The sequence below is a fragment of the Rhea americana genome, unplaced genomic scaffold (genome assembly GCF_003343005.1).
Source record: "Rhea americana isolate MKP2758 unplaced genomic scaffold, rheAme1 scaffold_164, whole genome shotgun sequence".
Taxonomy (NCBI): domain Eukaryota; kingdom Metazoa; phylum Chordata; class Aves; order Rheiformes; family Rheidae; genus Rhea; species Rhea americana.
Genome location: NW_028185750.1, coordinates 326,957 through 338,998, shown reverse-complemented (window position 1 = coordinate 338,998; position 12,042 = coordinate 326,957). Strand labels below are relative to the sequence as shown.

At 42.3% G+C, this 12,042-nt stretch overlaps 1 protein-coding gene across 6 annotated transcripts in view; it reads left to right on the top strand.

The window, feature by feature from the left end:
- DENND1A (DENN domain containing 1A) overlaps nucleotides 1-12,042 on the top strand; it is a 221,461-nt gene that overhangs the window by 198,264 nt on the left and 11,155 nt on the right. For 3 of the 6 annotated variants that reach the window (XM_085300458.1, XM_085300454.1, XM_085300459.1), the window contains 2 exons: nucleotides 263-322; nucleotides 4,772-4,860. In XM_085300458.1, the coding sequence (XP_085156584.1) occupies nucleotides 263-322; nucleotides 4,772-4,860 (149 nt within the window). The remainder of the gene's footprint in view (nucleotides 1-262; nucleotides 323-4,771; nucleotides 4,861-12,042) is intronic. The other 3 variants (XM_085300456.1, XM_085300460.1, XM_085300455.1) reach the window with 2 other exon arrangements.

The window sequence follows — 12,042 nt, the reverse complement described above, 5'->3', positions numbered from 1 at the left end:
TACGTACCATGTTACCTTTGGTTTAACATGACCTGTTTTAAAACTATGTCAAGGAGGCAGGTGTAGCTGCTTTCCTGTTACAGCACTTGGTAGGTTGTGAGATTGTCACTGCTTTGAAAGAATTGTGTTTTGTGAGGTGAGTATGAGAGTGAATTACTTGCTGTCATCTACTCAAACTGCTTTTGCCACAAAATCAGAGGTGTTTTGTGWAGGTGACTATTACTTTAATTTACCTACAACTTAAGTTTCCACTTTGATACAGCAGCAAAGACTCCGTCCGCCTCGGCCACCGCCTCCAAAGATACAGCGTTCATCTAGGCCCGTGAGTAGCTGGTAGTTTTGTTTCACTGCCACAGCTTAACACTGCCTGAATTGCACTCTTGGTAGCATTACTAAATCTTGATAGTTTCAACTGTCAAACTTTGCAAAAAAGCAACGTGAGAATTATGCTCCTAAACTGCCTTCTTCTCTGCTGCGGCACAGCCCTGGGACCTGCACTTACTCTGCTTTTCTTTGACGAGTTCTGCAACTTTCAGTCAGTTCTGCAGGTAACTGATGCTGCTGTTGCAACATTTGTTTTTACTTTTGTGGTGTTTTCTTAAACCAAAAATCTTGCTAGGCTGGCGTAAGTTTTTAGCCAGTGAGTTTTTGAAGACTTGCACTAAGCTCAAATATGAAAGGAAACAGAAGTCTGAAGTATTTATTCTCCCCAAGTTCTGCTTTAAATTAATTTGGGATGCTTAATTTTTTTCCATAGAATAGATGAGTGAATATACCTAAATAAAATGAAATCTATATTTGGGTATTAGAATGCTGATGCCACATTGTGGTCGCTAGACAGCTATAATTCATGTTCATTTAAAATGCTCTCTGAGAATCTCTTTAGTTATGCAGTATAAACATTGTAGACRCAGCATCTTGGCGAGAGGAAGCGACTCTTTCACAGAAGAACTACGCAGAAATTTTTCTCAGTAACTATTAGGCGGAGATATCTTATCTAAGCAGTTTTTCACTGAAAACACTGACTGTAGGCAAATTGTTACGTATTATCTATACTAGATGTCTTTTAAAATGGAAACTTTACTAGATCTGCTTCAGGGACACTTTTTTCAGTACAGGAAATAAATAGTTTTAGAAGGGGTGTTGTTTCCGCAGCAGGCTTGGAAGGTATTTAATTCCATTCAGGATTTTTGCTTTGTGAATTTGAATCCCATCAAAAGGCAAATACATCTTWCCCAGTGCTTCCATGTATGTACATGTACCTGCCTAAGAGAGAGATGCAAGTTTTCAAATCTAATCTTGCTAAAACTTGTTTAAAATATTTAATTTCAGATGAGCAGACAACTGGTTAACAAATGCACTTGGGTGTGTTTTAACTTTTGATCTTTGGTGCATGTTCCTAAGTTACGTTTCAGTAGCATGTTTTCCCTCTCCTCCCTCTTTTTAACTCTGGGTGTTCAACTTAACAGGGTTGTTRTGGATTCCTGCACTGAACCCTTCTGTTTCCTGTGTGCGTAAAGGGTAGCGTTGGCTCTGCTTGTGTGTGTTCTCTTAAATATAATTGATAYGGGAGACCTTCCCAGATAAACTACGCTGGGAACAAACTTCCCCGTTCCTCTCGGTGGTGCTGAGGGCTTCCCAGCGCGCTCCGGAGCCGCCTTCGCCCTCGGCAGGCGCAGCCCTGCCGCGGCACCGTGCGGTTGCCCTGTGCACAAGTTCTGGATCAGTACTGTTCAGACTGAGCCACTTACTACATCAAAGTGGATCTTGCTAAGACTGTTTAATCTCCTAGCTGTAGTACATTAATAGTCCTCAGTATAATGTGTTTGTGTCAACTGTCTCTGCTCCTAATGTGATTGATAAAAGGTTGGAAATGTAATAATAAAAGCTCCTGTTGCATTCATCTAGCTGTGCCAATAAGTGGAACAGAAATGCTTCATTCATCAAGAGGAAATTCAAGATAAATGTAAATGATTATAATCACTCCCAAAAAATATGCTTGTAGCAAATATGCATAAATTTGTTGTTGTTCAGAACTGTTATTTGGCTTTTAATAGATGAAATGCATTTTTGTATGTGTAAATAACACTTTGTACAGGCTGCTTTTTCACCCTCTTAATCTTGGCATGTATTACAGAGGTGGGTATGGGGAGGTAATTTATCCTAGTCTTTTACGGCAAGCCCTGAACGAGGAGGCCAGGTCCCTCTGCTTCTCCAGCCAAGTCCATGTAATACCACAGTTGCCAGAAATACTGTTTTCAGGACATATCTGCTACTAGGAGGAATCCATGGGCACTAGTGCTTGCAGCATGAGTCATTACTGATAATAAAAAGAAAAACACAGACCAAAGAAAGGTCAAGGAAGCATAACAGATACGTTCTTTACATTCTGCTGCTTTGGAAATGAATTGTGAAGATATTGTGAAAGAGAGAAGGTTGCTGCTTATAATTAATAGAGATCTATTTGAATTAAAGAGGCTGTTTGGAAACTGCATTCAATTTTGTAAAAAAAAAAGTAAAATGTAATAATTATGCAAAAAGTTGATGAGGATTGTAATAAGCACATTTAACCTTTCTGTCCCAGATGTTCACCTTTTTCCTCCTGGCTGTGTGCGCATGTAACTGGATTTCTTTCATATTTTTGCATTTGATATGCATTTAACCCTGCCTATTTGGCTACATAAGGCTCAAAATCCAGCAAGGAATTGGCTTGATTCCTGGCTTTCCCCTGCATTTCCTCATGAACAATGCTCTAAATCTCACTTAGCATGTCGCCCCGCACTTTACTGGTCCGCTAGCCCCCTGGAGGCATCCAAAACTCTCATCTTTCTCCCTCATCAGCATCATGCCCCCAGGGTACCACCCAAAAGGTGAAAGTGTTCACAGCATGATGACAAGCCAGCTTTACACATCATCTTCCAKCTCGGATTTAATTAAACAGGTTTTTTTCTTCCTCTCTTTTTCTCTTTCTCCTTCTCATTCTCTTCCCCCACCCCCATCCCTCTTGCTTCTCTCCCCCTCTTGCAGGCGCTCTCCCTCGCTCCCTCTCTCTGTGTTTTATCAACCCTAATGAAGCAGTATTCTTCATCGATCCTGCTGATTGCCAGCCCATTCCTTTTGTTTGTTGGCACCGAGCCATTCAGCCGCACTCTGACAGCTCAGCTCGTCTAATTAGCTCTGTTGTTCTTTTCCCCATGTTTCACCACGTTGCAAGTTCAGTTGCAGTTGCCACAAACTTAATCCTTCCATTCCTGCCATAAATTCACATTCTTAAGCTGTCTTTATTGTAGAGAGGAACAGCCTTGTGTGGGGACTGATCTTCAAGACCTTAACATCTGACCTTTTTGTAAACCCTTTTTTCCTAAGGAATAGTGGCAACACATCTCTGAATGTCTTCATCATTTCTGYGGTACACTATTTCCTTTGAAATGAAAATTCAAGACAATAATCCTGCTATTATCTTCTGCATACTGTTGTGTAGTGTTTTGGCACAACGCACAATTCGGTGGCTTTATCCTTGCAAGAAAATTTGAGCTTTATGTTCCTAAAAACTTGCAGAGGTGGGGGAAACCCTCATCTGTCATTGCAAACAAATTCACTAGCCATCCAAAGAGTGCTTAGGTTGTAGGCCTCTAACAGCTTCCTTTCTTTTGTAGCTGTTAAGGGAGCACAAGCTCAGGGAGGGCAGGAGTTGAGTTGTATTCCTTCATTTGTTTGAGGGCTTTGGGGATTCCTGTTGAAGCTAGCATTCAGTTAAGCCAACAAATTAGACTTTGTTTCAGACAAGGCAATAGTTTCTTAACAAAAACTGGAAAGCTTGTTTGTACAGCCTGGCTCTGATGCTGCAGATGTGCATTTCTTCATTTGATTCAAAGGGGTAAGTTCAGCGACAGGATTCCTCTTTAGCATGGGGAGGCACTGCATAAACGTTGCCTATGTAGTTATCATGTGTACTTATTCCTTTCCTTGAAGCGAAGCATGTTTGCTCGTGGAGTTATATGGGAAGATTAAGCTTGATTTTGGAAGATGATGGATGTGTCACTTAAGACTGGACTGACAGCAACATCACCTTCTGCAGGAAGCTTTTACATTTTATTGCAGGCAACAGAAAGAAGATACACTAACATAACTTAACATCAGTGGTGATAAACCCAGCAAGGTTTTCTGTTCAGCTACTGAAAGAAACTAGATTTTTAAATGAAAAATGAGCAGTGCTTTTCATGTTGTAACATTTATTCTCAGCACCAGTGTTTTCAGTGTTCCCTTGCACTGAATTCTTTGCTTCACAAGCTGGTTTGTATGAACAAGCAGACAAAAGGACCGTGGTGTTAGAGCTGAACTCTGATTTCCAATATAAAGGACAACAAAACACTGAATTTTCTATTTTTACTGTTTCAATTAACTGTTTAGATGAAACTCACATTTAGGAAATCTTTTACCAGAAGCTTAACCTGTACCAGACAGGACACTGGAGGAAATGTTCAGTTCTGGGCTAATAGCTAATGGTCAGTGACAAAAGTATTTATGTTTCATTTACTACTCAAAACCATGTTTTTTATGGGAAGCTTTTAACGAGTTACGGTCTGTGGTTCCTATTAATGCTGATAAAATTGTAACTTCATTGTAGCACAGAAAAATAAAAGTTTAAAGGCAATTCTAAATGGAAGATAAATTTAAGGTAACAGTGGATATACAGATTTTATCATTATTGCTTGTTGTTTGATCACCTTGAAGTATTTGATCAAATTTCTTCCATGTATCTGTGTAATAGGTTCGGCCTCCAAGACCTCATGTTGTTAAGAGACCCAAGAGCAATATTGCTGTGGAAGGACGAAGGACTTCGGTTTCTAGTCCAGAACAGTAAGTGCTATGCTGCTCTACTTCTCCCTAGTTGCACTGGTGTTTAAAGTCTAGTGTTTTCAAAACTGGACTTGGCCAAAGGAGAAAACAAACAAACAAAACCATACAAATCAAAGTAATCCTTTTTATGAACTAGAAAAGAGATTTATTTTTAAATTTTGGACTATTTTAGARGAGGAGTAAAAAAGCAGAAACCAAAGCTTAAATTATTTGTAAATTCTGGTCTGTCGAATTACACTTAATCTGATTAGTCTGTTTTGTAAAAGTTTTCAGTTTTGTGGAAGTATGTTAATTTGTGGAAGTATGTTTGGTGTCTGGGGGGGGTGTTTGAACGATGCTTTAAGTGAAATTTAGCCAAGTCCCTGCAAACTCCCCCCCTCCCCCATTGCTGCTGGCTTTGCCTGGAAGCTGCCGATGGTTGTTTTCCAGCGCTGGCAGTGCGGGCTGTGTCTCGTGCTTGTTAGGGCCCCGGCAGCAGAAGCTTTGTAATGAGCTTTAGAGTGAAGCCTTGTGGAGCTTGACTGTCTTGCTTAGGACTGGTTAATTTATCATCGCTTTGGATTTGACTATGAAGTAAACGGGGGTAATGTTGCAAGTAAGTTGTGCTGCTGTAGCCGACTGCTATTACATAGTGTGTGTTACCTTCCAACATCTCKCTTGTTCATATAAAATAGTGTATTCTGTTATCCTGAGCAGGGAGACTTTTCAGATGCTTTCATGAAAGYCACAAATCGAAGTACTACTTTTTAAAAAGAAGATACTGAGTGTCGTTGCTGATTTTCTTAATATGTATCCATAATTGAGTTAAACAATATGCCATCAAGTAAAAAGCTAAGAGATTGAATATCATACCTTACCAACATAGCATAAAAGACACTACTGCATTTAACAAATATACCTGTATGCTGCATTGATACCCAGTTTGGATTCAGAGTTATTTGGATTCTTGTTGGGTGTAGCTATTTCAACTGTTTAGAAGTAGAAAAGAGCACTGAGTTCTGCTTGGATATGAAGTCTTGTAATAGTTAGCTGCATTTCCTACGTGTCTGAATAAGCAGGTTGCCTCATTTCAGTTCAGAATTTGGGAATGTAAGCACTGGGCATTTTGCCAGGGGCCATTGATCTTAGACGGAAAAGGTGTCTCGAAAAATACAGCTAGAGTAGGGACAGACTGCACTCCTGCAGGAGCCGTTGAGCAGTGAGCTGAGAGCAGCAGGCAGCAGAGCCAGGATCTGTTTTCCAAGTCATGTGAAAAGCTTAAACTGATGTTTCCTGYGTGTGAAGCATCTTTGGTTCCCTTCTTGGACGGGGGATGCTCTAGTATTTTCCAGTTGTCCTCTGTATAATTTGGGATGGCCGGAATTCCTCAGGCTGAGAACACGTGCCAAAATGTTTGTATGGAGGAATGGTGTAAGGAGCCTTTACACCAGGACAGGGAGATATTCTGTGTGTTACCTAAAAATGAATGGTCACTTTTTAATTATATAGGATGATTTATCTGCATTACAGTGGAATTTGGTTGCCCTCTTGTGGAACGCATTGCAAAACCTGCAAAAGAGCTCACATGGGGTTACACGGTGGTAGCTATCCCGGCACAAAGGTTGTAATTTTTTTTATTATTATTTTATTTTTTAATGTTTAATCTAATGATTCACCACACAGCTAGATGATAACTAAATCAACTTAGCCATTATATATATTTCAGGTGACAGATTTTGTATGTTTGGAGCTAAAAGCTGCCTGATGTTCCAAAGTGGCATATTACTCAAATTTATTTTTGATTTCTAATACTATCAGAATAGAAATAAATGTAAACATGGATGATAAACAATAAACATAATACTAGTAATATATTGAATTCAAATTATTTTTTCTTGATTTTAGTCTGTTTAGTGAGTTTTAGTGACTGTACAGCTCAACTGCTTTCACAGAGTGAACCGCAGAGCTGCTGTATTGTGAGCGATTGGTGACAATAYACAAAAGATAATGAAGATCCTTTGTAGCCATAAGCTGACTTATTTTTCTTCATGAGCATTTTGCTGACATTTTTTCACCGTCTTTTAAAAGTGAGATAAAACCAAATAGTGCTTCTAATAGCAGTGATTTTGCTGTACGGTGTCAGGATGTGATCTCTGCCTGATCCATCCCAGCATCAGTATTTTACCCGGTTCAAGTGCAACGTCCCAGCAGCAACTAATGCATTTTAATTCTTTCCTGTCAGTAACTTCAGGGRGCAGCACAAACTCTGACTCAGTTAATGGTGGAGTCTTGCAGTCAACCGGATACCCTGTAAAGTGCCTGGTTAGAGTGTTTCAACAAAAMCAAGTCAGGCTGGAGGAGGAGGAGGGCAGTGAACTGGGAGGTAGGAGCGGAGGGAACGTCGCCCCCGAGGCGTTGGGATAGTTACAGACCTTCCCCACAGGAGACTGTTTGTCTCCGTTCGAAGTTCTGATGTTGGCAAAACCACAAGCCAAGCAGCRTTAATTGTGTTGTGGTGGTAGAAATATCAAAGCTCCTGTTTAAAAGCGAGCTCATATAAGTGCCTTGCCTAAGAAATAACTTTTGAACAGGTAAGGGCTCACAAATTCTGACATTTTTACCTATTATTTATCTCAAAACAGCATTTTAAATGAATGAAAAACACTTAAGAATAGCTGACACTAATTAAAGATAAAATTTTAATGACACTTTCCATATTTTCTTTCATCTSTCCCAGGAATAATGTTCCTCTATTGCAAAACAAAAAGATAAAGCCAAGTTTTGCCTTCTATGTTAAAAAAGAAAAAAAAGGACATTGGCTTTATCTGTCTCAGATAATACTAAAATGGATCCAAAAACCACCTTCACTTAAAGCCTAGTGTAGGAGGATTAAAGCATCCTTCTGCTTTAGTGTTCTCAATACACGGAAGAGTTCAATTTCTYGTCTTTTAGACTGAAAAGCAAATAGAGAAAAAACTAGAAGATTCCTTTACTCTTGGGGTTTATTTTGGGTACGTGGGGAATCATAGAATCATAGAATGGTAAGGTTGGAAGGGACCTCTGGAGATGATCTAGTCCAACCCTCAGCATAGCCTCGTATGGGGATTGAASCCATGACCAAGGTGGTGGATATTTTTCTGTTTATTCTTTATAATTTTCGTGTGTTTTACTTTTGGAGTACTCAGTAAGTGCTGAGAAGTTTTACCTCCCACCTCATTTTTTTTAAGGGGTAGATCCACGCTTATTTTCTTACAGACTGAAATCCCCAAAAGGAAAGTCCATCCCTTTCTCTCTTAGCGACAGCTCTGAGCTCCTTGCAGCTCTGAGYGAGCGTGTGTGCCTGGGAGCGAGTCTGTCGCTGAAAGCTGTGCCTGATACCAGGTTGGCAGGAGCTGCTAATGGCATCCAGGCTGGAGGAACCCTTGCGCCGAAGCTGGTTAGAAACAGCAACAGAGCACACAAAAACTTAGATCTGACTTCAAAAACGTGAGCTGCCTGCCCACCTGGAGGAGATCATTGACTCAGACCTGGAGAAACCGTGCATGTCTTAATGCTGGCAGACTCCAGGGTGATCATGGGCCTCTAACAAGGTCCAGCGCTGCATGATAGTATTTCCCCCAAGCCAGGTCAGTTCAGCTCTGAGTTGTGCGTGCAAAASCTCATCCGGCTGCAGCTTGACTGACACGTAACTGCTGTGACGGTCGTCTGCAGGGTTATGGCTGAAGCCTTTGCTTCATGGGCTGCTACTTTGCTTGAAGTCACCAAATAGTTGGTAGGGGCAGAGTTGCCCCATATGGGGAGTCCCAGGGGTGTTTCACCTTTCTGCTGGTGGCGAAGGGAGGCCGTTTTCAGGCAGGTGCTCCTAGGTAGGCACTTTTAAACTGAGCAAGTACAGGAGAAGAGGTCAGGCTGSTTCAGTGCTTATTCTCTAAACGGTGAAAACTTCAGGAGCCCCTGAAGTGGGATGTGCAGTAAGAGCTTTAGTGATGCGTGTTTTGTAACTCCCACTGGTGTTAGTAAGGTGAATGTGCGATTCTTAAAATAGAGCGTCCACATCCTTAGCATCCCTGCCCGTAAGATGTGTGCCGACAAGGCCCTGGCCTTGCGGAGGAAGCAAGGTCTCGCTGAACCAGAAGCTGGGAAGTTTGCTCCATTTCTCTCGGTGGAGCTGAGTTACCRCAGTGCTCCTCCAGTGTGCACCCCGCATCGAGCAGCCTCCTGTGAGAGAAGCGAGTGGAAGCGCTCGCTGGCCTGCGTCTGGGSAACTCGGCATAAATGGCTGCTGTTGGCCCCACCAGCCAGCACTTCTCTGTACCTTTTTCTTTGCTCAAACTAGTGACACTAATAATCAAAGATAGCTACTTACCTGACCTAGCTGTTCACCTGAAAATGCCGATGATCAGGAATAGAAATCTTCATATGCAAGTTGCAGATCCTGCAAATTTATAGGATGAGGAACCCAGTAGCTGTAACCTACTGCATCGGATTTGGGAGGGACAGTTTATATTTCCACTTGTGTGCCGGTGGTGTCGGGGTACCCTTGTTGCAGATTGGAGGCGATCCAACGAAATCTGCTGCCCAGCAGCAGGGCAGAGGTGGTGCTTTTCCTAAATTAAACTTGACCAAAGTATTTAGTTTAATTGCACTGGCTCCAAAGCTAATTATTACACAGTTACTTTTCTTGGATGTTTGTGTGTGGGATACATTTGTGAGGAGGAGCGTCTGTTCAACGAGAAGTTTCTTCCTACAGTCAACCCTATTACTGGCTTTTTAGTCTTAGATGGTTGCGTGTAGGCTTCAGAGACATTTCCCAGGATCTCTGACTCATCAGTGTGCTGCTGCCAGCTGGTGGAGACGGGGCCCTTGGGATGCTGCGGCACCAGCTGCCGCTCAACCTGCCCCCAGGTAGTCGCTTCTCCCGCTGCAGCCTCTTCTCCCGCTGCAGCCTCTTCTCTATTCGTAACCTTGCGTGGCCTCTCCAAGGAGCAAACCGTCAAGCAGGCATCCTTCGTTATTAAGGCATTTCCTATGATACTGGGAAACTTGTATCTTCAGTACTATGAGTTATTTGTTTTTCTCTGTTTAAAAGAAAAACGTTGTTCTCATGGTATATATGTTCGTTTTCTAGTCAGTCTTCGATGAAAATGCAGGAGGATGGGAGCAGTCGCTCCAAAGGACACTGAAAATTGTTGCTAATGTAGGAGTCTGTTGTTAAACCAGAAGAGCTGATAGAAGAACAGTTTCTCCAACCGCCACGTAAAAATGTCAGTCACTCCCCCCTACTATAGAAAGTTTCTTTTCTTTATATACGTAATTTATCAATAATTCAAAGCCTAAAAGGTTTACAAAGTATAAATATTCTTCAAAATTGTCATTAAGTCTAAAATGTATAATTTTAAAACTTTTTAGCTATAAAATAACAGGAAGAATTTGTAGTTGAGAGCTCAGAAAATGTTGGATTACCACCTGGGGCAATCCTAAACACATGGGACATGCCTCTTTAAACACAAATTAGTTGTTCACAGAAATAAGAGGTTGCATTTTTTAACAGATAGGCAGTTCTTTGAGAGCTCYCTTTTACACCACAGCGAGATTTCCTATTAAATGCAGAAGAGGCTTCCAGCGTGCTCTGGGTTCTGTAAGTACTGACTCACTGCCTTCCAGGGCGTGCAGAGTGGGTGGAAATTAAAATAGGAAATCAGAGGGTCAGGCTCGCAATTAACAGCATGTCAAAAGGCTCTTGGGCTGGCTAAAGCAATGTCAGTGCTGCAGCAGTTCATTATGGCTTTCTAGAAACCATGCAGGACTTACTATCGAAGTTAATGGCTTTCCCATATATCATGAATGAAAATAGGCTGCAGCGCAATAGTGGGCTCATTACACTGAAGTTAGTATGAAATCAGCATGATGGCTGTGTAAAATGATAGAGGCTCATAAAGCACATTAAATTCCAGTTGTTGTGAGCAGGCTTTTTGAGCTCTGCCACCGAGGAGCTGTGCACGGGGCAGGCTTTCCAGGGCATCCCTGCAGGCAGGGATCTCTGCTGAGGAGAAGCACTAAGTCTGCAAGTACCCAACTGAGCAGCGATGGCTGAATCGAAACGAAAATACTGTAGGCAACAGCAGACRGCCTCGCTGCCTGTGCTTCGGCTCCCAAGTGTTGGGAAGGCTGCTGCAGAGCAGCAAGGTGCAAAGGTGGTGAGGCCRAGACAGCACGTGCCCAGCGAGGGCAGAGCAAGCGAGACAGAAGTGYCCCGAGAGCCGTTGTGATTTTTGTGCCTTGCCAAGTGAGAACTGCAGCAGTGGTAGATAAGCTCGAGGACAGAGCTTGAGCAAGAGCTGCCGCAGGAGCTTTTTTCATGCTRAGCTGTGTCACTGCTGTCCCCTCCGCAGGCCATCGCCTGGGTGGGCTGTGTAGTGCCGACGCGCCCTGGTTTGGGACGCACCGTCCCATTCCTGGCGCTCTCCCTCGTTTCCAGCGGGATGGTTTCCCAGAAACTTTCTGGGGCCTATTTCTGCCATCTGCCTTGGCGTGAACACACTGAACGTCTGCAGCATCCTCCACAAAGAGATGTGATAGCTGCAGGGGAAAGCGCTGGGYAGGTACTAGCATTGCAAAACGCAGAAAATGCGAAACAGCTTGGGCCAGTCTCACATCTAGATCTGCCAGAGCCAGCAGAGGTTTCCTCGGCTTGTTCCCACTCAGAATTCTCCGTGAACATTTCCAGCTCTCCAGGCAATTTTGAACAGYTTGGAAAACACTATAAAACAGTGAGTTATGTGTTGTCACTGGACACACTGATCACATGCTGTTGTTTCTGTTACCTGATGGGATGGTGTGTGATGTAAATGTTTTTCTTCCTTTAATTTAAAATGCAAATATTTTTGCTTTTCTTGAAATATTCTGCTCCTGTGRGCATTTACAGTATATAAAGTGACACTTTAAAAATCAAGTAAATGTTTTAATGTTTCCTTAGTTCATGCTCAGCTGTGCTGAGTATTCGTAAGAGGCAGGAAGGAATTCCAGGGATGGATCCGGGCTTTGCTCCACTTGAGCAGAGTTCTAGGTAATCCCCCTGCTCCCTGGTCTCCTGTTTTGTATTGGCAAGAAAAAGCCTGTGCATCCAAATCCCTCATTTTCTTCATTTTACTGTCTTAAGAGGGACAAATGCCTTAGTTCCCTGGAGCTGTTGTACAGCTATTA